The sequence below is a fragment of the Puma concolor genome, chromosome E3 (assembly GCF_028749965.1).
Source record: "Puma concolor isolate L17-30 chromosome E3, mPumCon1.1.hap2, whole genome shotgun sequence".
NCBI lineage: Eukaryota > Metazoa > Chordata > Mammalia > Carnivora > Felidae > Puma > Puma concolor.
In genome coordinates this window covers 26,022,504-26,043,673 of record NC_141682.1, presented here as the reverse complement: position 1 = coordinate 26,043,673, position 21,170 = coordinate 26,022,504, and the positions used below count along the sequence as shown (strand labels likewise).

Sequence of the window (21,170 nt, the reverse complement as noted above, 5' to 3'; positions counted from 1 at the left end):
TCTGGGCTGACAGTGCAAAAAGCCTGCTTGGGATTCTCTCTCTCCCTCTTTGCCCCTCCCCCACTTGTGCATGTGCTTTCTCTCTCTCTCTCAAAATAAACTTAAAAAAATAAATTCCACTTTTGAGCACATAGCAAAAAGAAATGAAAGCAAGAGACTCAAATAAATATTTGTACACCCATGTTTATATCTGCATTATTCACAGTAGTCAAAATATGAGAGTAACTCAAATGTTTATCAACAGGTGAACAAAGGAACAAAATGTGGCACATACACACAACAGAGTATTATTCAACCTTAAAAAGGAAGGAAATTCTGACACATGCTTCAACATGGATGAATTTTGAAGTTATTACTAAGTGAAATAAACTTGTCAAAAAAGGACAAATACTATGTGATTCTATTTAAATGAGGTACCTAGTCAGATTTATAGAGACTGAAAGTGGGATGGTGGTTGCTGGGGGTGGGGGAGCCAGAAGGAGGGGAGAAATGTAGAGTTAGTGTTTACAGAATATGGAGTTTTAGTTTGGGAAGATGAAAAAAGTTCTGGAGATAAATGGTGGTGAAGGGTGCACAACAATGTTTAACACCACTGAACTGTATACTTAAAAATGGTTAAAATGGTAAATTTTTATATTATACATATTTTACCAAAATAAAAAAGAATCTTCTAAATCAAAGAAGAAGTAAAAGAGAAACGAGGAGGAGGAGAGGAGGAGAGAAGGAAGGAAGGGGAAGAGAAAGAAAAGAAGAGAGAATAAAAGAAAAAAGAAAAGAGAAAGAAAGAAAGAAAGAAAAGAAAAGAAAAGAAAAGAAAAGAAAGAAAGAAAGAAAGAAAGAAAGAAAGAAAGAAAGAAAGAAAGAAAACAGAATGTACTACAATCTAAGTATTGGATTGGCCCAGGGCCTCTATGCAGTTCACTGGGACAGATGACCATATCAGATAAAGTGTGCCTCATGTGCTGAGGAAGGACTGTGTGTACAGGGGCAGTGGGTGGCCCCTACTTGTTCATTCATTTATTATTATCATTAGGAAAAATTTCAAACATAAATACTGAAAACACTGTACAGCAAACACTTACATACCCTTCTCCTAAACTTTATGATTAGTTTTTACTTGTTTTATCATATACCTGTTCATCCATCTATCAAGTAAGCCATCTGATTTTTTGACAGACTTCAACGTAAAACATCTATACACTTCTCCGTAAACTTCAGCATTTATATCATTCACTGTTCAGTATTTGTTTATGCTTTTTCTCTTGATCTAAAATTTACATGCAATGAAATGTACAAATCCTAAGTGCACATTCACTGAGTTTTGACAAATGCACATATCTGTGTAAACCAAATCTTTCTCAATATACACATTACTATCACTCTAGAAGTTATTTCATCACCCTTTATCTACTATTTTATAATCACAAAAAGTAAAGCTATTTGGAAAGTGTTTATAGTATGATCTCCTTTTTGTTACAGAAATATAGAAAAAAATTTGAAGAAAAAAACTTTAAGTGTTTATTTGTGGGTAGTTGGATTACCACTGATTTTTATTTTCTGCTATTCTCTGTTTTTTCTAACTTAACAGAAGACCATGGGGGAGGGGAAGGAAAAAAAAGAGAGAGAGGGAGGGAGCCCAACCATAAGAGACTCTTAAAAACTGAGAATAAACTGAGGGTTGATGGGGGGGTGGGGGGGGGGAAGTGGGTGATGGGCATTGAGGAAGGCACCTGTTGGGATGAGCACTGCGTGTTGTATGGAAACCAATTTGACAATAAATTTCATATTAAAAATAAATAAATAAATAAATAAATAAATAAATAAATAAATAAAATGTTTAAATGTAAAATATTGGGGCGCCTGGGTGGCGCAGTCGGTTGAGCGTCCGACCTCAACCAGGTCACGATCTCGCGGTCCGTGAGTTCGAGCCCCGCATCAGGCTCTGGGCTGATGGCTCAGAGCCTGGAGCCTGTTTCCGATTCTGTGTCTCCCTCTCTCTCTGCCCCTCCCCCGTTCATGCTCTGTCTCTCTCTGTCCCAAAAATAAATAAAAAAACGTTGAAAAAAAAAATAAAATAAATAAATGTAAAATATTAAAAAATAAATTTTATATATCATTATGGTGTTAAGAAAAATAATAGTGAAAGCCACTTAAAGGAAAAAAAATTTTTGATCTTTTAGTAAATGATGTCACACATAGAATATTTATAGATCATTAAAGTGATCACTTTGAAGAAAACGTATATGGCAAAAATGGAGACATTTCAACATGAAATTAGATTACAATGACAAAATTACTATGAATATTAACGCCATAATCAACATAATATGATGAATGTAAACACACAGAATAAGGCTAGAAGGGAATAAGAAAAACAAATGTGCTATATTTCTCATTCTGTCTCCTGGAGCCTGTTTGAATGATGGAATTATGGGTAATTTGGGGGAAAAAAAAGTTATATCAACTTTTCTAAATTAAAACAATAGTTAAAACATCCCATAAGACCCTGACTTTGAGCCATCCATCTCTTACACATGTGGGCCAGCTCTGGAGACCTTGAACCCACTCAGGCAAGCTACATAATGTCACCTGGCCATTGTAAAACCCTTACTTGGACCACACATTTTGATTGGATTTTGGAACCATATGATCCAGATTATTATAGCAAGACAAAACAAACAGGTACTAAGTTACCTCTTTCTGGAAAGATGTTGTTTTTGGTAAGTTTGACGCTTTTGGGCCTTGGATTGTTATCATCCATACCCATGATCAGGTTGCGGAAAAACAGATCAAATTTCTTTCTGCTGTCCGCATTGATGGTGCCGGCCACGGTCCACACCAAGGCAAAGAGGAATAGACCTTGCAGCCAGAGAAAGATCTGTTGGCTTGTTGGGCCTTCAAATAATTCACTTTCCTCCTTGTCTATTTTTCTGATTTCATCTAAAAGCAAGAAAAAGGAACCTCAGGAAAAGCTGCAAATATCTGCTTATATACAGATCTATAAACAATGTGAGCTGGGTGGTCTTGTCTGTGAGGGCTCTGGAGAGGGGAATGATAGTGGCTGAGTGGCCATCACCTGCCAGATCCTTTATCCACATATTTCTTTGTGCTAGTTTTAAAAACTTTTTCTAATTTTGAAAGGACATGGGCACCAACCTGAAGGAGCTCTCAATGGCTGAAGACATTTGAGCAACAAAATAACTATAGCATTGGATTATAACCCATAGGATAAAATAAATATTGTGAGTTCATACTTTAATCAGCAAATAACTGAATTAGCAAAGAAATAGGGAAGAACAGTTTTTCCTTACAGAAGAATTCTAATTAGTAAATACAGAAGGAATACACAGAGAAACAGAAAATTAACATTAGGCAAATGCCGCCATAATAACCGTGGTAGGCAAGATCCAATAGATATTAAAATCAGTGGGTGAAAATTTGAGGAGCAAATAGGATATTTGCATGGTTTCAAATTGTCTCCCCTCCCCCAAATACTTATTAATTATGAAGGAAAACATAGTAACACTTCTCTTACAGGGGAGAAATGTGGCTCTGATCAAAGCTAACTTTGACCAGAGCCTTCACCAGTCATAACATATAGCAACATCATGTGCCCCATGATGATGTACAGAGAAGGATACATCATCACTTTCGTGGTATTCTTACTGAAAATGCATAACCCCAATCTAATTATGAGAAAACATATCTCTTAAATTGAGACATATTCTATAAAATAAATGACCATTATTTATCAAGTAACCAAGTTATAAAAGACAAGGAAAGGGGTGCCAGGCTGGCTCAGTCAGTAGAACACGTGACTCGATTTGGGGGTCATGAGTTTAAGCCTCATGCTGGGTTTATTTAAAAAAAAAAAAGGCAAGGAAAGACTGAGGAGCTGTCATAGATTGAAGGACACGAATGAGATACAACAATTAAAAAAAAAAAAAGTGACCTCCCGAATTGCATCCTAGAACAGAAAAAGTACATTTGTGGAGAAATTGATGAACTGCAAATAAAGTCTGTAGTGTAGTTAATAGTTTAGTATCAGTTTCAATTTTCTCATTTTGATCATTGTGCCTTGGTTATGTAAGATGTTAACTTTAAAGGAAGCTAGGTGAAGGGATATGTGACTCAACATAGTCCTTTAGCAATTTTTTTGCAAGCCTGAAATTATTTTAAAATAAAAGGCTAACAAATGTATTTAGTATTCCTTAGCTCAACGCCTTGCTGATTGATCAGTTACCATACTCCTGCATTTTAGCACTGACAGAGGAAAAAGTTAGGGCTCTGAAATCAGACATGTCTGTGTTCATGTCCCCAGTTTTTAGTAGTAGAGTGTCTTTCAACACTCCTGATAGGACTCATGGCTATAGATCTGGGAAGGCAAGATATTAGGGCACTCAGCGCTGCGGACAATGAGTCCATTTCTCATGCGATGCCTTTTTTCCTGGAGGAGATACAACACAAGGACAGGAAACAGGGCTTGGGAAAATATGCAAAATTTGCAACTAATGATGCAAATATATGGCATTGTATGCAGTTAGTGTGCTTTTGAAATTGCCTGTAATTTTAATTTCAGAAAAATCACATAATATTTAGCCAAAGAAAGTCTCCACTCAACTGTTCACCATATTACATTTTTTTAATCTGTTCCTATAATGCCTTTGGAAGCAATGAGCTGAGAAAATGTACATGTAACAGAAGTTCTGGGAAGATCCATCTTGAGCCTGAATTATGTGAGATATTGAAAAAGAAATGTCATCCAGGAAGAAGTTCTCCAAATGGACACATGCTTTGTCATTTCCCACAGAATTCAATGAAATTTGATTTATATGAGATGGTTACAGGGAACTTCTCTAGGACCTTTAAACAAATAGTTCTATGATTTAGGTACTTCTCATGTCCTGGAGAAGTTCCCTAGTTTTGTGGCTGATATGATCAGTTCTCTTGACCGTGTAACTATGTATTTTGTGAAATCAGATTTTTATAAGTTTTCTTAACACAGGAAAATCTCCGGTCTTATTTTTTGCAGAATCTTTTTTTTCTCAGATACATTCATATGTATCATGTAAATTCATTTCCCTCCAGGATATCCTAGTTAGGTAAAGAGAGACAGAGATTTTTATCCTCATTGTGTGGACGAGAAACCTAACACAATAAAAGATGGGGTAATTTGCACAAAAACATCCAGGAAATCAATCTAAGATTAATGTTAAAGCCCCCAAACATGGATTCTTTCCGCTAAATTCTACTATCTCCACTCCAAAGGCTTGTTTGTTCTAGACTAAAATGCCAGTCTCGTTGTGACTCATGGACGGGGCAGGAATAGAAGGGATGGGGAAGAGGAAGAAATATCCCGCATATACCCCACCTTCAAGAATCATAGTAGCACGTACCAAGCAGAGAGGAGTACAGTCTCATCATTGAGGAAGCAAGGTGGATGGGAGAAGTTTGGACCACAAATTTACACTGAAGGTGAATAAACTCCAGGCAGGGCTGGACAAGCCACATGAACATATCATTGACCTGAAAGTAGACACGAAATTTGAAGATGTTATCAAAAAAATGAGTTTAAGACTAAGGGTTTGGTACACTTCTGGAAGGCCAGGGATGCTGGTAAAGTTGCTGATTATTTTTGAATGTAGGTGTATTGGGGAAAGGACCAAAGGTACCCAGGGCCCTGACTTAAACTTCCTACTCAATGGACAGGCAGCCCAGAGACCATCCCTACTCCTCCCATTTTACTACCCAGAGCTGGATACTCAGAGGCTTGGAGCTACCGTGGGTCAGGTACAAGATGCATAAAGTAGTTTTAGGACCCAAACTGGGCATCTGACTTGTTTATATAAAATCATTAGGAACTCGGGGCGCCTGGGTGGCGCAGTCGGTTAAGCGTCCGACTTCAGCCAGGTCACGATCTTGCTGTCCGTGAGTTCGAGCCCCGCGTCAGGCTCTGGGCTGATGGCTCGGAGCCTGGAGCCTGTTTCCGATTCTGTGTCTCCCTCTCTCTCTGCCCCTCGCCCATTCATGCTCTGTCTCTCTCTGTCCCAAAAAATAAATAAACGTTGAAAAAAAAAATTAAAAAAAAAAATCATTAGGAACCCTAAACAAGATTTTCAAATGACTTTAGGCTGGACTCCTGTATAAAGTGGCCATAGGAAGTGCAGAGCTAAGTTCAGGGCTGATTTTCAGTAATTATCTGTATGTATGTATGTATATATGTACTTATTTGTAGGTATAATGATTCTCGTCTCTGCTTTTCACCCCAGTTACTCTTTCCAAAAAATTTTTCCTTTATCCTCTTATTTAGGATATTTTTTCATTTTTGTTAAAATATTTGTGGTTGTCACTGTAAATTATCTTAAGTCATTTTTTGGGAAGTAGATAGGTCATCACTAAATAAATACATGTGTATATATATATATATTGATATATATCTGTATATAAATATATAGATGCATTTATATGTATATATGAATACATACACATGAACATATATATGAATACGTACACATGTGTACATGAATACGTGGTATATTCATCCAGCCAACAAATATTTGTTGAGTATCTAGTAATTACAGTGTTGTAGGTGCTGAGGATAAACAACTCACAAGATAGACAAGATTCCTGCCCTCTCAGAAATTACTGAAGGGTAGGGGAGACAAAAAATAAATAACTAAACAAGCAAGGAAATAAATAAAATACTTACAAATCATGGAAAGTACTAGCAGGAAACAAATAAAGATGCTACAATGGGGAATAATGGGAAGGGCTTGGTAGGGTGGTCAGGGAAGGCTTCTTAGAGGAGGAGGCCTTTATGTTGAGATGATGAAGGTGAATCATCCCTCAGAAGATAAAATGGGACAACATTTCCAGGAAGAGGAAGAAAAGGTGTGAAAGTCTTGAGGTGATGAAACCTGGGGTCTTCTAGGAATGGAAACAAAATACAAGGGCTGCAGGGTAATAAGTTGAAGAAGAGGGTAGTGATGAGTTCAGAAAGGCGACAGGGTCAGATTGAGGTTTCAGAGGCCCTGATAAGAAGTTAGACTTTGTGCTAAGGACACTGAGGAGTCGCACTGAAGGCTTCCTGTGCACCTGTATAGATTGGTCTCTTGATGTGCATGTGGGCATGTATCTGTATAAGTATGTGATTATATACATGGTACATGCATATAAATGTGACAGGAATGGGGCCATCCTACATAGCTCATCAGAGTATTTCCACAGTAGGAAGAGAGCCCAACTATACCTTTCTTGGCTTCTTCGGTGAGAAACTTTCCTAGAATTCTATTAATGCAGGGAAAGACAAAAGCCACCAAAAGCTTGGGTTCTCCCTTCCTGATTCCCTAGGCTGAGAGTGTGCTCATGTACCCATTAACCTGAATGTTCACACCTCTTTTAGAAAGGGAAGAAGGGGATATATACTCTTAGTACCTGCAATACAAGCTTTTCTAAGCTGGCTCCAGCTCCCTAGATATGAGAGGTATGAAGTCGAGGTCACCAGGATGGGGAGTGGCAGTACAGAGAGGAACACAGCTCTTCCTAATCTGGCCTATCTCTAGAGCAACTTCTAGAGATATTTCTGCTAGTGGAGCAATGGGAAAAGGAGTGACATTCCAGCCACCTCATAGGATGTTCTTAAGCATCAGAATTCTCCACTGGGGAGATGGGGAGTGATGGAGAAGGTAGAAGAAAAGTAGAAATTGACCATATCCCATCCTCTCCACATGGAGAACAAAGTTGGAAAAATGGCAGGCAGCCAGGAAAGAAGACAACTAGAGGCAAGCAGGGAAGCCACTGCCTGTTCTTGCATCCTGGAATTAGAAGGTAAAGATGTGTCTAGAAGGCCTTAGAAATGAGGAGCAGGGAGACAGGGAGGGAGGGGAAGTAAAGGAGTCTGATGTTGTCACCAATTCCTTGTGCTCCTCAGTGAGACTGGTGGGCAGGGTGTCCATATAAGAGTCCTTCAAGGGCTTCCAGCCTAGTTGATGGGGCTCCATGTAGATCATCCCACACCTGGCAAGCACAAAGAGAGAACCAGCCTGGTCCACATCTAGGCTCCCAAGCACACAGGGGCGAGGTAAATGCAGGCAGTCATGGCAAGGTAAGGGGCTGTAGCTTGGGGTGGAGCACAGACGTTGCCTGCTCTAGGCCAAAAGGAAGGTGCCCAGATTTTGTCAGCAAAGGATGGGGACCAGTGATAACAGCTTGGTCTTGGGAATAAGAGAGACCAGGGTTCAAATCCCAGCCCCAGATTTTACTATCTGAGTGGCCTTGGGCAAGCTTTCTTTACTATCTCTGAAATTCTTCATCCTTGTCTATAAATCAAGAAACAAAAAATACATAGTTCATACGGCTGTTATAGCGGTTAAATAAGAAAATGCCAACAAATAATTCAGTGCCATTTCCAGGATATAGAAAACTCGTAATCAATGGAAACTATTATCATTAGCATTAATAAGTACTGATATTTTATGTAGTACATGTTTTTTTTCCCCCATTAAAATATGGCTGCCATTTATTGAGCATCTACTGCATGTCAGGCACTATGCTATGTCCTAATGACCTTTATCTTTAAGGATATCTTTATGGTCATGTTTTAAGACATGAGGAAACTGGCTCAGAGAGGCTAAGTGACTTGGAAGAGACCACACAGCTAGATATTGACATGGCCAGGGTGGGAGACCAAGTTGGTCTAATTTGCCATTGCTCTTTCTACTCCCTGACATTGCCTTTGGGAATGTGGGCTGACTTTATTTTTGTATGAACCTCAGGTGCACAGGATTGGATTCATTGTCATCCTCGGCACACTATCAGTAGCCCATGCAGGGCCTTTCTTATTTCTTAGTTAAGGGTTTTCAATAATTTAATGAGTATCCATGAACCCACCACCCAGACAGAAGCTAGGATCTTGACAATAACTTTCATCTAACCCATTTGGTCTCCCTTATCCTATATCCATGGCTTTCTCCACCTGATGTAACTCATTATCTTGAATTTCATGTCACCTGTCTCTTGATTTCTTTCTTTCTTATATAGTTTTATAGTATTTCTATATGCTCCTATAATGTAAATTTATTTATGTTAGTTGTTTTTAGCAGTTTAAATGGAGACACTGCACTATATATACTATTGTGTGCTTATTTTTATACATAACATTGCTAAGATTTTATAGTTAATAAGATTTATCCATAGAGTTCTAGGTCAGTATAATTTATTTATTTTGAGTGATATATAAATATTACAGTTTATTACAAAAACACTAATTCAAAGGGATACATGCACCCCTATGCGTATTGCACCATTATTTACAATAGCCATATTGCGGAAGCAATTCATAGATGAATGGATAAAGAAGATGGGTATATACATACAATTCCCTCAGACTGACCTGCTTACAGTGGCTGGCGAGGCCTGCTCCAGATCTGCTGGCTCGAAGATCAGACTCATCTTGGGGCTCATCTGGATAATCTCTCCACTCATTAAACACAGCTGAAAGGGCAAAGCAGAGGAGTGGAGGGCAGGCAAAGGGGTTAAATTCTATCTGCAAGTGAAAGGCTTCAGTGGAGACAGAGATGGTTTAAATTCATTTAGTACTTCTTGAGCACTAACTATATGCATCAGGCACTGTTCTAGATATGTAGAAAAAAACAGACAAAAATCCCTGTGCTCTTGGGATTTACATTCTGCTGGGAGGAAACAGATGATAAAATACATAGCATATAACATGATGAAAGTGCTTTGGAAAATAATTAAGTAGAAGAGGAGGCTGGAAAATGCTCAGCCAGGGCCAGGTGATTTTAAATAGTGAGGTCAGAGAGTCAATGAATTGCAGCCTTAGATGAAGGATCAAGAAGTTATCAGACTACATCAAGTTTCATGGTTCCTTCCTTAGCATTTAATATAGATGTAACTGCACACCTTTCTCCTGTTTTATTTGCTCAAGTTTCCCATGAAGGACTCCTTTTGGGATCTCCCATGAACTGGTGTAAGTCTACAGGGACAAGAACATCTCCACAAATCCTTTCTGGAATGGAAGGAAAGACCATTGGAAATCCTAGTGTTTAGAGGGTATGTCCCTGTAGAAAGTAGTTCAAACACACAGGGGAGACTCAGTGTACGTACAAAGAAGTGGTACTTCCTATTTGCCAACATGGGTTCAAGTGAGATCTTTGTCTCACTTGAGATTGCCTGAGGCTTCGGTCTCTCAGTGGCAAAGAGGAAACCCCATTACTCCCTGCTGTTCATTCAAAGTTGTGCTTAAAAAATTCTTTGTACATTACCTGGCCCACACCTGGAAACAGGTCACTAGAATCAGGTCACTACATGCATCCCCAAGAAGGTCCAATAGCCATTATGGGGCTGACACCACCAGCAGTATCATCTCTGAATATCAAGAAAAGTAAAAGAGACCCATACCTCTGACGGTGGTTTGATTTACACCCAGTGACAGGAAGAGCCATCAGGAATTCATGGTTTATAACTCTTTATACATCTTATCTCAAAACCAACAAATACATTTGTACAATTAGTTTATATCACATAGCTTATATAATATAATAAAACATTTCAATTTTTATGTTATGTAATCAAAATTATGCACATATTATAATTAGCGTATGTGTGTAATTTGGATAATTAGGCCTTCCATTGAGCATGACTCACTCATAGTCTTGTGAAATTTAAATGTAGTAGGAAAGTATATTTTGATTCAATAATCATGTATATTCAGTATAGAAACTTCCTTAAAATGGTGATAAATTTCATTTCATTTTTCATCACCACTAAACCAGCCCTACAAGAGATCCTAAGGGGGATCCTGTGAGACAAAGTACCAGAGACATCAGTACAAGCATGAAACCTACAGACATCACAATGACTCTAAACCCATATCTTTCTATAATAACACTGAATGTAAATGGACTAAATGCACCAACCAAAAGACATAGGGTATCAGAATGGATAAAAAACCAAGACCCATCTATTTGCTGTCTACAAGAGACTCATTTTACACCTGAGGACACCTTCAGATTGAAAGTGAGGGTATGCAGAACTATCTATCATGCTACTGGAAGTCAAAAGAAAGCTGGAGTATCCATACTTATATCAGACAAATTAGACTTTAAATTAAAGGCTGTAACAAGAAATGAAGAAGGGCACTATATAATAATTACAGGGTCTATCCATGAAGAAGAACTAACAATTATAAATGTCTATGCGCCAAATACAGGAGCCCCCAAATATGTAAAACAATTACTCACAAACATAAGCAACCTTATTGACAAGAATGTGGTAATTGCAGGGGACTTTAATACCCCACTTACAACAATGGATAGATCATCTAGACACATGGTCAATAAAGAAACAAGGGCCCTGAATGAGACATTGGATCAGATGGACTTGAGAGATATATTTAGAACTCTGCATCCCAAAGCAACAGAATATACTTTCTTCTCGAGTGCACATGGAACATTCTCCAAGATAGATCACATACTGGGTCACAAAAGAGCCCTTCATAAGTATACAAGAATTGGGATCATACCATGCATACTTTCGGACCACAATGCGATGAAGCTTGAAATCAACCACAGGAAAAAGTCTGGAAAACCTCCAAAAGCATGGAGGTTAAAGAACACCCTACTAAAGAAGGAATGGGTCAACCAGGCAATTAGAGAAGAAATTAAAAAAATATATGGAAATAAACAAAAATGAAAATACAACAATCCAAACGCTTTGGGATGCAGCGAAGGCAGTCCTGAGAGGAAAATACATTGCAATCCAGGCCTATCTCAAGAAACAAGAAAAATCCCAAATACAAAATCTAACAGCACACCTAAAGGAAATAGAAGCAGAACAGCAAAGACACCCCAAACCCAGTAGAAGAAGAGAAATAATAAAGATCAGAGCAGAAATAAACAATATAGAATCTTAAAAAACTGTAGAGCAGATCAATGAAACCAAGAGTTGGTTTTTTGAAAAAATAAACACAGTTGGTAAACCTCTAGCCAGGCTTCTCAAAAAGAAAAGGGAGATCACCCAAATAGATAAAATCATGAATGAAAATGGCGATATTACAACCAATCCCTCAGAAATACAAGCAATTATCAGGGAATACTAGGAAAAATTATATGCCAACAAACTGAACAACCTGGAAGAAATGGACAAATTCCTAAACACCCACACGCTTCCAAAACTCAAACAGGAGGAAATAGAAAGCTTGAACAGACCCATAACCAGGGAAGAAACTGAATCAGTTATCAAAAATCTCCCAACAAATAAGAGTCCAGGACCAGATGGCTTCCCTGGGGAATCCTACCAGACATTTAATGCAGAGATAATGCCTATCCTTCTCAAGCTATTCCAAAAAATAGAAAGGGAAGGGAAACTTCCAGACTCATTCTATGAAGCCAGTATTACTTTGATTCCTAAACCAGACAGAGACCCAGTAAAAAAAGAGAACTATAGGCCAATAACCCTGATGAATATGGATACAAAAATTCTCAACAAGATACTAGCAAATCAAATTCAACAGCTTATAAAAAGAATTATTCACCATGATCAAGTGGGATTCATTCCTGGGATGCAGGGCTGGTTCAACATTCGCAAATCAATCAACGTGATACATCACATTAATAAAAGAAAAGATAAGAACCATATAATCCTGTCAATCGATGCAGAAAAAGCATTTGACAAAATTCGCATCCTTTCTTAATAAAAATCCTTGAGAAAGTCGGGATAGAAGGAACATACTTAAACATCATAAAAGCCATTTATGAAAAGCCCACAGCTAATATCATCCTCAATGAGGAAAAACTGAGAGTTTTTTCCCTGAGATCAGGAACACGACAGGGATGTCCACTCTCACCGCTGTTGTTTAACATAGTGTTGGAAGTGCTAGCATCAGCAATCAGACAACAAAAGGAAATCAAAGACATCAAAATTGGCAAAGATGAAGTCAAGCTTTCACTTTTTGCAGATGACATGATATTATACATGGAAAACCCGATAGACTCCACCAAAAGTCTGCTAGAACTGATACATGAAATCAGCAAAGTTGCAGGATACAAAATCAATGTACAGAAATCAGTTGCATTCTTATACACTAATAATGAAGCAACAGAAAGACAAATAAAGAAACTGATCCCATTCACAATTGCACCAAGAAGCATACAATACCTAGGGATAAATCTAACCAAAGATGTAAAAGATCTGTATGCTGAAAACTATAGAAAGCTTATGAAGGAAATTGAAGAAGATATAAAGAAATGGAAAAACATTCCATGCTCGTGGGTTGGAAGAATAAATATTATTAAAATGTCAATACTACCTAAAGCTATCTACACATTCAATGCAATCCCAATCCAAATTGCACCAGCATTCTTCTCGAAGCTAGAACAAGCAATCCTAAAATTCATATGGAAACACAAAAGGCCCCGAATAGCCAAAGTAATTTTGAAGAAGACCAAAGCGGGAGGCATCACAATCCCAGACTTTAGCCTCTACTACAAAGCTGTCATCATCAAGACAGCATGGTATTGGCACAAAAACAGACACATAGACCAATGGAATAAAATAGAAACCCCAGAACTAGACCCACAAAAGTATGGCCAACTCATCTTTGACAAAGCAGGAAAGAATATCCAATGGAAAAAAAGACAGTCTCTTTAACAAATGGTGCTGGGAGAACTGGACAGCAACATGCAGAAGAGTGAAACTAGACCACTTTCTTACACCATTCACAAAAACAAACTCAAAATGGATAAAGGACCTGAATGTGAGACAGGAAACCATCAAAACCCTAGAGGAGAAAGCAGGGAAAAACCTCTCTGACCTCAGCTGCAGCAATTTCTTACTTGACACATCCCCAAAGGCAAGGGAATTAAAAGCAAAAATGAACTATTGGGACTTCATGAAGATAAAAAGCTTCTGCACAGCAAAGGAAACAATCAACAAAACTAAAAGGCAACCAACAGAATGGGAAAAGATATTTGCAAATGACATATCGGACAAAGGGCTAGTATCCAAAATCTATAAAGAAATCACCAAACTCCACACCCAAAAAACAAATAATCCAGTGAAGAAATAGGCAGAAAACATGAATAGACACTTCTCTAAAGAAGACCTCCAGATGGCCAACAGGCACATGAAAAGATGCTCAACATCGCTCCTCATCATGGAAATACAAATCAAAACCACACTCAGATATCACCTCACACCAGTCAGAGTGGTCAAAATGAACTATAAATGCTGGCGAAGATGTGGAGAAATGGGAACCCTCTTGCACTGTTGCTGGGAATGCAAACTGGTGCAGCCACTCTGGAAAACAGTGCAGAGGTTCCTCAAAAAATTAAAAATAGACCTATCCTATGACCCAGCAGTAGCACTGCTAGGAATTTACCCAAGGGATACAGGAGTACTGATGCATAGGGGCACTTGTACCCCAATGTTTACAGCAGCACTCTCAACAATAGCCAAATTGTGGCAAGAGCCTAAATGTCCATCAACTGATGAATGGATAAAGAAATAGTGGTTTATATACACAATGGAGTACTACGTGGCAATGAGAAAGAATGAAATAATGACCCTTTGTAGCAACGTGGATGGAACTGGAGAGTGTGAAGCTAAGTGAAATAAGCCATACAGAGAAAGACAGATACCATATGTTTTCACTTTTATGTGGATCCTGAGAAACTTAACAGAAAGCTATGGGGGGAGGGGAAGGAAAAAAAAAAGGTTAGAGTGGGAGAGAGCCAAAGCATAAGAGACTCTTAAAAACTGAGAACAAACTGAGGATTGATGGGGGGTGGGTGGGAGGGGAGGGGAGGTGATGGGTATTGAAGAAGGCATCTTTTGGGATGAGCACTAGGTGTTGTATGGAAACCAATTTGACAATAAATTTCATATATTAAAAAAAAACATAATTTGAAAGTGATTCAAATACAAAAAAAATAAATCCATTTAGCTATCTTAAAAAAATTTTATTTCATTTAGTAAAATAGCACTTATTATATGCTAGGTGCTATCAGAAGCATTTTGAAAATATTAACTTATCTAATCTTCCTAATTAACAGTCCTCCTTTACAGATGATACAGCTGAGACACAGAGAGACTAAATAGCTTGCCTGAGTTTATACAACTGGTAAGCGGCTATGCAGGATTTGAACACAGCCTGTCTGGCTCCAGAGTCCAAGTCTTTAGCCAATATGCTAACTGTGGCAGAATATATTTTCCAAAGACTGCTGTAGCAGTAGCTTCCATCACATGAATGCTGTTGCAATGTGACCTTGCCCTGCTCCATCAAGAAGTGGAGTCTCTTTCTCCACTCCCTTGAATCTGAGTAGGCCCAGTGACTTCTTCAACTGCTAGAATTCAGAGAAAGTGATGCTATGCCAGTTCCAAGCACAGCTCTTAATTTCCTGGAAACTTTCACTTCCTGCCTTTTGGAAAATTAACCACCATGTAAGAACTATCACTACCCAAGACCACTAAGTGAGACACCTGACACGTGGAGATGCTTGGAGGATGAGATGTCATCTGAAGAGAAAGAAAGACAGAGAGAGACAGGCCAAGGAGGAATGAGCCCCAGACACTGAGTGAGGAAGCCACCTTGGTTGTGGATCCTCCATCCATGGCTGCCCTAGCTGACATCACAATGATTAGCTGAGCCCAGCTGATCCCTTCCAAAATTTCTAATCCACAATATCATGAGCAAAGTAGATGACTATTTTAAGTCTTTAAATATACCGTAATGGATAACCAAATACATTCCATATATCAGTGACTTTGTGCGTGCTATCTTATTTAACTGTCAATATCCCTATTTTATTACTACCTTTTTACAAATGTGGAAATTGAGATTCAGAGAAGTTATGTGACTTGCCCAGTACAAAAGCTCAGTTGTAGAGCTAGTGGTCCAATATGATGCCAACACCAATGCTTTTAACCATGATGCAACATTATCCCTAAACAGACAGAGCTTACCCACAAGTACAAATAAAAGCATAATTCATAAACTTAAATTTCTTGTGGGGCATTTATTCTTCATGTAACAAATGTATGTATTATATAGTTTGGGTCAACTACTCACTTGAAAAAGAGAATTTATAACCTACCTATATAAAAGAGATATGAGACTCAGTAGGTACCTTTTTATTGTCATCCAGAACTGTGTTCATATTTTCGATCCAAACAGCATCTACTGGCCCATCAAATATAATCCATTTGCGTTCATCAGACATTGAAGATGCTTGCTCCCGGAAAACATTGGCTAGGACACCATCTGTCCATTCATGGCTCACTTGGTCAAAGCACCCATAGAGCTGCCCCATGGTGATGGCCTTGGGGTTGATGATCAAATACTCCACAGCAAATTCTTCCATCTCTTTGGCTGAGCAAGAAGGTTCAACATGAGTTACAAAGGCTCTGGAGAGACCAGAACATTAGACAAGAGACAATGCCACCTCAAAGACCAACCAACCCTTATGATTATGTCATCCATGCAGAGTCCTTATAAAATTTGTACTCAGTTCTTATAAAGGTTAGGATATCTGGATGGGCAATGACTTAAATTATTAGGTTATTATGCCCACTAGTTTCTCACCAAATATTCTTCTGAGTCTCATTTCAAACAGGGCAAATGTTCTGGTCAGATCTAAAGAAATCTGTCTGGGTCTAAATGAACTCAAGCAGTAAGGGAGAGAGGTCCATGTTATCAAGTGTCTTTATGTACCTGACTCTCACAGCTACCCTAAGAACCTTGGCTTTGACTTGAAATGAAGGAATAGCAGACATGTAAATGATTCTGGAAAATATTGACTACTTTTCTTTTCTCTATCTGAAGGACTAGTTTAGCCCTGACACCTCTTCTTTAGCTGCTCAGCAAGTATCCGCTGAGAAATTCACACCAGGAGAGTACAAGGACCCAACCGGAATACACAGGCTGATAGATGGCACATCAGATGCATTCAATAACAGAAAATAATCACACTTTTATATGATCCTTCAAAGTAAGGAAAAGTTGGAATGCTTGAACCATGAGCTAAATAAAGAACCATTTCTGCAGAATCCCAAGGCAGAAACGATGGGATAGCCTCTTTTCTCATTTAGTTTCCTAAACTGTATTCAAATGTTGAAAATAGTAAGTTTGAAATGCTTAGTTACTAGGCCCTAATTAGTTACTAGGGCCAAGTTAGTCCCCAAAGCAAAAGCCTCAAAAATCCAACAGCAACCCAATCATCAAAAATTATTAGAAAAAAATATGTCAGTCAGTTAAGCAGCCAACTCTTGATTTCAGCTTGGGTCATGATCTCATGGTTTGTGGGATTGAGCCCCATGTCAGGCTCTGTGCTGACAGCATGGAGCCTGCTTGGGATTCCCTCTCTCCCTCTCCCCAGTTCATTCTCTCATTCTCTCTCTCTCTCTCTCTCTCTCTCTCTCTCTCTCAAAAATAAACATAAAAATGTTACAAAAAGAAAAAAATATGTTGAAGTACTGGAAGGGATTGTATAAATACAAGGCATTGTTTTTCAAAACCATAGGCTTACGTTTTATAAAAGAAAAAAACCCCAAAACTCTTTCTCTGGCAATAAACACAGCTTCCATTTGTTGATCAGAAACTGTGCTGGATTACTTTCCTGCATAATCTCACTTAATTTGCGCAACAATCCCATTTCACAGCTGAAAAAGTAGAGGCTGAGAGAGATTTAATCACCGGTCCAAGGTCTGGGTCTGACTCAAAAGTCTGAGGTCTTATGTTCTACATTAAATAGAAGTAAGGAAGGGGAAGAGGGAAAGGAAAGAAGGAGGGAAAGAAGGTAGGGAGGAGAAAAAAAGGGAAAAAAAGGGAAAGGGAAGCAAAGGAAAGAGAAGGGGAAAAGGGATAAAAGGAAAAAAGGAAAAAAGGAGAAGAAAAGAAACCATGCAATAATCAGCTTTTAAAATAATTTGTTCAGGACACTGATAGGAGTTTCTCTCTCTCATTGGGAAACCTTTGGAGAAGCCCCTATTCAGCATTTGAGAAATCTGAGAAAATTCCTGCACTTAATGACAGGCATATAAAATTCCTGTTAGAAGCTCCCACCCCACCCCCCTTTATTTTCTGCCTGCAGACATCTGTGTGCCATGTGCTATTTCTGGCTCTGATGTCACAATCCAGGGATGGCAAAACTAATAGCCTGGCATTATCTCCATGGAGCCAGCCAACTGACTGGGGAGTTCTGTGCTCCCAGGAAGCCAGGGATGTGAGCTTTACCTGCGTATAAATCACCCAGAGCTGCAGCCAACACTTTATAAGCACAGGTCTTGCCACCCATGGGGTCTCCAACAATCATATAGCCATGTCTCACCAGCATCATCTCGTAGATCTGGGAGGAGACATATAAACAGTTAATCATTGCAAACCTTCCAGAGCTACAAGTCAGTCAGATGTCAGTGAGGAATGAGGGACTAAAAGGGGATTTCCATAGTCCCTTCAACCCCTGGTGAACTGTGGTCCTTTTTATCATTTGTAGTTTAAATACCTTTGGGGTAAATAAATACATGTGTATGTCTCATATATTTAAGGAATGGGACCTTCTATTTGCTCTGCACCTACCCATGGGTTAAGCATCGAGTGACTTACATAAATTATTTCATTTAATGCACTCAGGTATCATGAACTACCTTCTAGTGGTAGGAATGCTGAGCCCCAGAGAGGTTACGTAACTTGCCCACACTCATCAGTGGTGAAGCCATGATTTGCACACATGACTGTCTAAGTTTAATGCCTCAATTTTTTTCATTAGGCCATTTCTATTTGCTTCTATTTTTCATTTTTTTAATGTTTATTTATTTATTTTAAGAGAAAGGGAGGGGCACCTGGGTGACTCAGTCAGTTAAGCATCCAACTTCGGCTCAGGTCATGATCTCAAGCTCGTGAGTTTGAGCCCCGTGTTGGGCTCTGTGTGGACAGCTCTGAGCCTGGAGGCTGTTTCAGATTCTGTGTCCCTCTCTCTCTCTCTGCCCCTCCCCTACTCATGCTCTGTCTCTCTCTCTCTTTCAAGAATAAACACTTTAAAAAAAAAGAGAGAGAGAGAGAAAGAGTGTGTTTGTGTGTGAGCTGGGGAGGGGCAGAGAGACACAGAGAGAGAGAGAGGGAGGGAGAGGGAGAGGGAGAGGGAGAGGGAGAGGGAGAGGGAGAGGGAGAGGGAGAGGGAAAGAGAATTCCAAGCAGATTCTTCACTGTCAGCGCAGAACCTTACTTGGGGCTTGATCTCATGAATCAAACCATGAGATCATGGCCTGGGATGAAATCAAGAATCTGACCCTCAACAAACTGAGCTACCCAGGCACCCCTCTATTTGCTTTTAAAGGGGAAAGGGAAACAGCAGTCATCTTAGCACCCTGCACTTCAATTGGAAACTTCCTTTTTTGAGGCCTAAATGCAGTTCTGACTTGATTAGAACTCTCAACAGATAAAAGGTATTTTCCAAGCCAGGCCCATGCTGCAAAATATAAATGATCTTCCTTGTAAGTGATTCCAGGGTGGTTTTGTGACTTTACCAGCACAATTCAAAGTTAATCCTGAGACCTTTACTGAAGCCATTTGGAGAGCAATGCTCTTTTTCCTTCTGGGCTTGAACCTGGGACAATCTAAGTCTGAGGCTGCTGGAAACCCAACTAAGAATGAAGTTTTAACTCAGAGACAGAGCCCAGAAATGAAGAGAAAGTTTCCTGGATCCTGCTGTTCCTAAGGCCAACACACATCTGGGTTTTTCAAGTTAGGTAAGTGAACAGACTCCCTTTTGTTGACTAAGGCAGTTTGAGTTGGGTTTCTGTCACTGGAAACTGATAAAGTCCTGACTAGTTCAAGCCCAGTGCCCCCAAAGGTTTTGTTTCATCCCCAAATTTAAAAAAAGGAACCCCAAAGAAGATGGTCAGAGGAAAAACATTGGATTTTAACTTCAATTCCTGGAAATGAGACCTGAAGTCACTTCCATTTCTATTTTGGCTCCTGTGGTTGCCATCACTCTGCTCCAATCAACCACAATTCTAATTCCTGACTTCAGCGAATAGAAGAACATGTGCATTCTCATATAGATACAGGGAACCAACCTGGATAATTTTCCCAATAAACCAAGGTACCGGCTGGAGTTTCATCTTTTTGATGTTCTCATTCAGCACTTCCATAAAAACTTCATAGTCTGGCTTTGGAAGAACAACTCCAGGAAACAAATCTGATATAATTCCCTGTTAACAAGAATTCGAGAGAAGATGGAAAGGGTGAATTGTCAGGGGGTATGACCTCGACATTTTCTGAAAATGAGATTCACAGACAGCAGAAGTCTTTGTAAAATTCCAAACTTCATTTTTCTATGCCAAAACTCATCCACAATTGCAAATTCCAACACAATCTGTAAAATATGATTTCTCTCCCAAATAATTTAAAAAGCCCTCAAATATTTATTTATTTATTTATTTATTTTTTTCAACGTTTATTTATTTTTGGGACAGAGAGAGACAGAGCATGAACGGGGGAGGGGCAGAGAGAGAGGGAGACACAGAATCGGAAACAGGCTCCAGGCTCTGAGCCATCAGCCCAGAGCCTGACGCGGGGCTCAAACTCACGGACCGCGAGATCATGACCTGGCTGAAGTCGGACGCTTAACCGACTGCGCCACCCAGGCGCCCCAAAAGCCCTCAAATATTTAATAAGTCTGTATTATCTTCCAGTTATTGTACTAGGAATGAATTAGATAGTCATAATTTCTGTCTCTATGGAGCTCACAGCCTGATAAGGAAGAGAGGAATTAGAATAATTACAAAGGAAAACTACATTTGGTTAAAAAAAAAAAACCTACCCCAAACCAATGGCAGATATTATTCTATCAGTGAAATCATTTTTATTAAAATCAGGAACTAGGGGAGCCTGGGTGGCTCAGACAGTTGGGCATCCGACTTGGGCTAAGGTCATGATCTCATGGTTCATGAGTTTGAGCCCCATGTCAGGCTCTGGGCTGCCAGCTCTGAGCCTGGAGCCTGCTTGGGATTCTGTGTCTTCCTCACTCTCTAACCCTCCCACCCCTTCACAAAAATAAATAATAAAAACATTTAAAAAATTTTAAACCAGGAACTAGACAGGGATAGTGCTATCACATTATCTAACTTTTGGGGGAGGGTATCTGGTGGTGGGA

General features: G+C 39.2%; 1 protein-coding gene across 3 annotated transcripts in view; it reads right to left on the bottom strand.

Annotated features, from left to right (window-relative positions):
- Window positions 1-21,170, bottom strand: part of DNAH3 (dynein axonemal heavy chain 3) — a 170,910-nt gene that overhangs the window by 67,801 nt on the left and 81,939 nt on the right. For all 3 annotated transcript variants that reach the window (XR_015245692.1, XM_086692831.1, XM_086692832.1), the window contains 7 exons: window positions 20,092-20,226; window positions 18,251-18,362; window positions 16,146-16,387; window positions 9,392-9,492; window positions 7,911-8,016; window positions 5,397-5,526; window positions 2,695-2,940 (listed from right to left, as the gene is read on the bottom strand). Coding sequence is in view for 2 of the 3 variants with exons in the window: in XM_086692831.1 (XP_086548957.1) it covers window positions 2,695-2,940; window positions 5,397-5,526; window positions 7,911-8,016; window positions 9,392-9,492; window positions 16,146-16,387; window positions 18,251-18,362; window positions 20,092-20,226 (1,072 nt within the window). In the remaining variant the exon portion in view is untranslated. The remainder of the gene's footprint in view (window positions 1-2,694; window positions 2,941-5,396; window positions 5,527-7,910; window positions 8,017-9,391; window positions 9,493-16,145; window positions 16,388-18,250; window positions 18,363-20,091; window positions 20,227-21,170) is intronic.